Source organism: Temnothorax curvispinosus, unplaced genomic scaffold, assembly GCF_003070985.1.
Source record: "Temnothorax curvispinosus isolate PA1 unplaced genomic scaffold, ASM307098v1 QBEX01014549.1, whole genome shotgun sequence".
NCBI lineage: Eukaryota > Metazoa > Arthropoda > Insecta > Hymenoptera > Formicidae > Temnothorax > Temnothorax curvispinosus.
The window spans coordinates 1,326-2,268 of record NW_020224329.1 but is presented as its reverse complement, the minus strand read 5'-3'; the positions used below and the strand labels follow the sequence as shown (position 1 = coordinate 2,268).

The following is a 943-nucleotide window of genomic DNA, read 5'->3' as shown; positions in this document are numbered from 1 at the left end:
GAATGAAGGAGTCATCTTTCTTATCGAAAGGCTCCCCCACTTCTTCTCTCTTGATGTCACTTAATTTTTCACTAATTTCTTTCTCCCTTTCAGTTATTCGTTCTTCAATGTTGTCCTTCTCGGATTGGCTAAATTTTTCTTCTTTAAGTAGTTTATCACGCTTTTCGGCGTTCTCCTCGGCATTTTCGCCTATCTCCTCTTTGATTGGTTCTAATTGCTCCTCGGCATTTCTTGCTGTGTTTATTTGTCTCGAGGTGTTCTCCTCGGTAATTTCTATTTTAATTTCTTTCTTGATATCTTCCTGTGATGTTATTGGTTGATAATTATGCTCCTCGGCATCTTCGAGTTGCTCCTCGGCATTTTCGATTTTTATATCCGTCTTTATTAATTGTTCACTTTTAATCTCCTCGGCTGTCTTCATTGTTGACGTACCGGTTAATTGATTAGTTTTACTTTGCTTTTCGGCAGAATTATGTTGCTCTTTGTTTAAATCTTCATTGATGTTAATATTTATTATGTTGGAACGTTCATCGTACTCCTCGGCTGTCTGGGTTAGTAACGTCCAATCGCAGTCCGAGTCGGTGTCGTCCTCTTCCGATGACGTAAACTCGTGCATCGTAATCACGTAAATTTCTAATTCGTCTTCTTGACTATCAAAATCTTCTGAATCTTCACGTTGTGAATTTATATCTTCGTTTGTCGAATCATCATCTTCCTGATGTGAATTCTCATTTTCGCTATGCGAATTGTTACTTTCCCCGTCGCTATTGTCTTGGTCCTCTCTTAGGATTGGTCTTCTGTACGGTCTTAACTGCCGTGAGTTATAGACTCCTTTCGGCTGTCCATCTAAACTCTCTATCAAGTAGGCATTTTCGCGCACTTCTCGCGCCACACGATATGGACCATCGTAGACTAGGTGAATCTTGCGAGTCAACCTTCGATT

General features: G+C 40.1%; 1 protein-coding gene across 1 annotated transcript in view; it reads right to left on the bottom strand.

The window, feature by feature from the left end:
• Nucleotides 1-40: 40 nt before the first annotated feature.
• LOC112464746 (myb-like protein V) overlaps nt 41-943 on the bottom strand; it is a gene marked incomplete at its 3' end in the record, with an annotated part of 2,126 nt that continues 1,223 nt past the window's right edge. The window contains exon 2 of the mRNA XM_025031901.1: nt 41-922. Coding sequence (XP_024887669.1) covers nt 41-922 — 882 coding nt within the window. The remainder of the gene's footprint in view (nt 923-943) is intronic.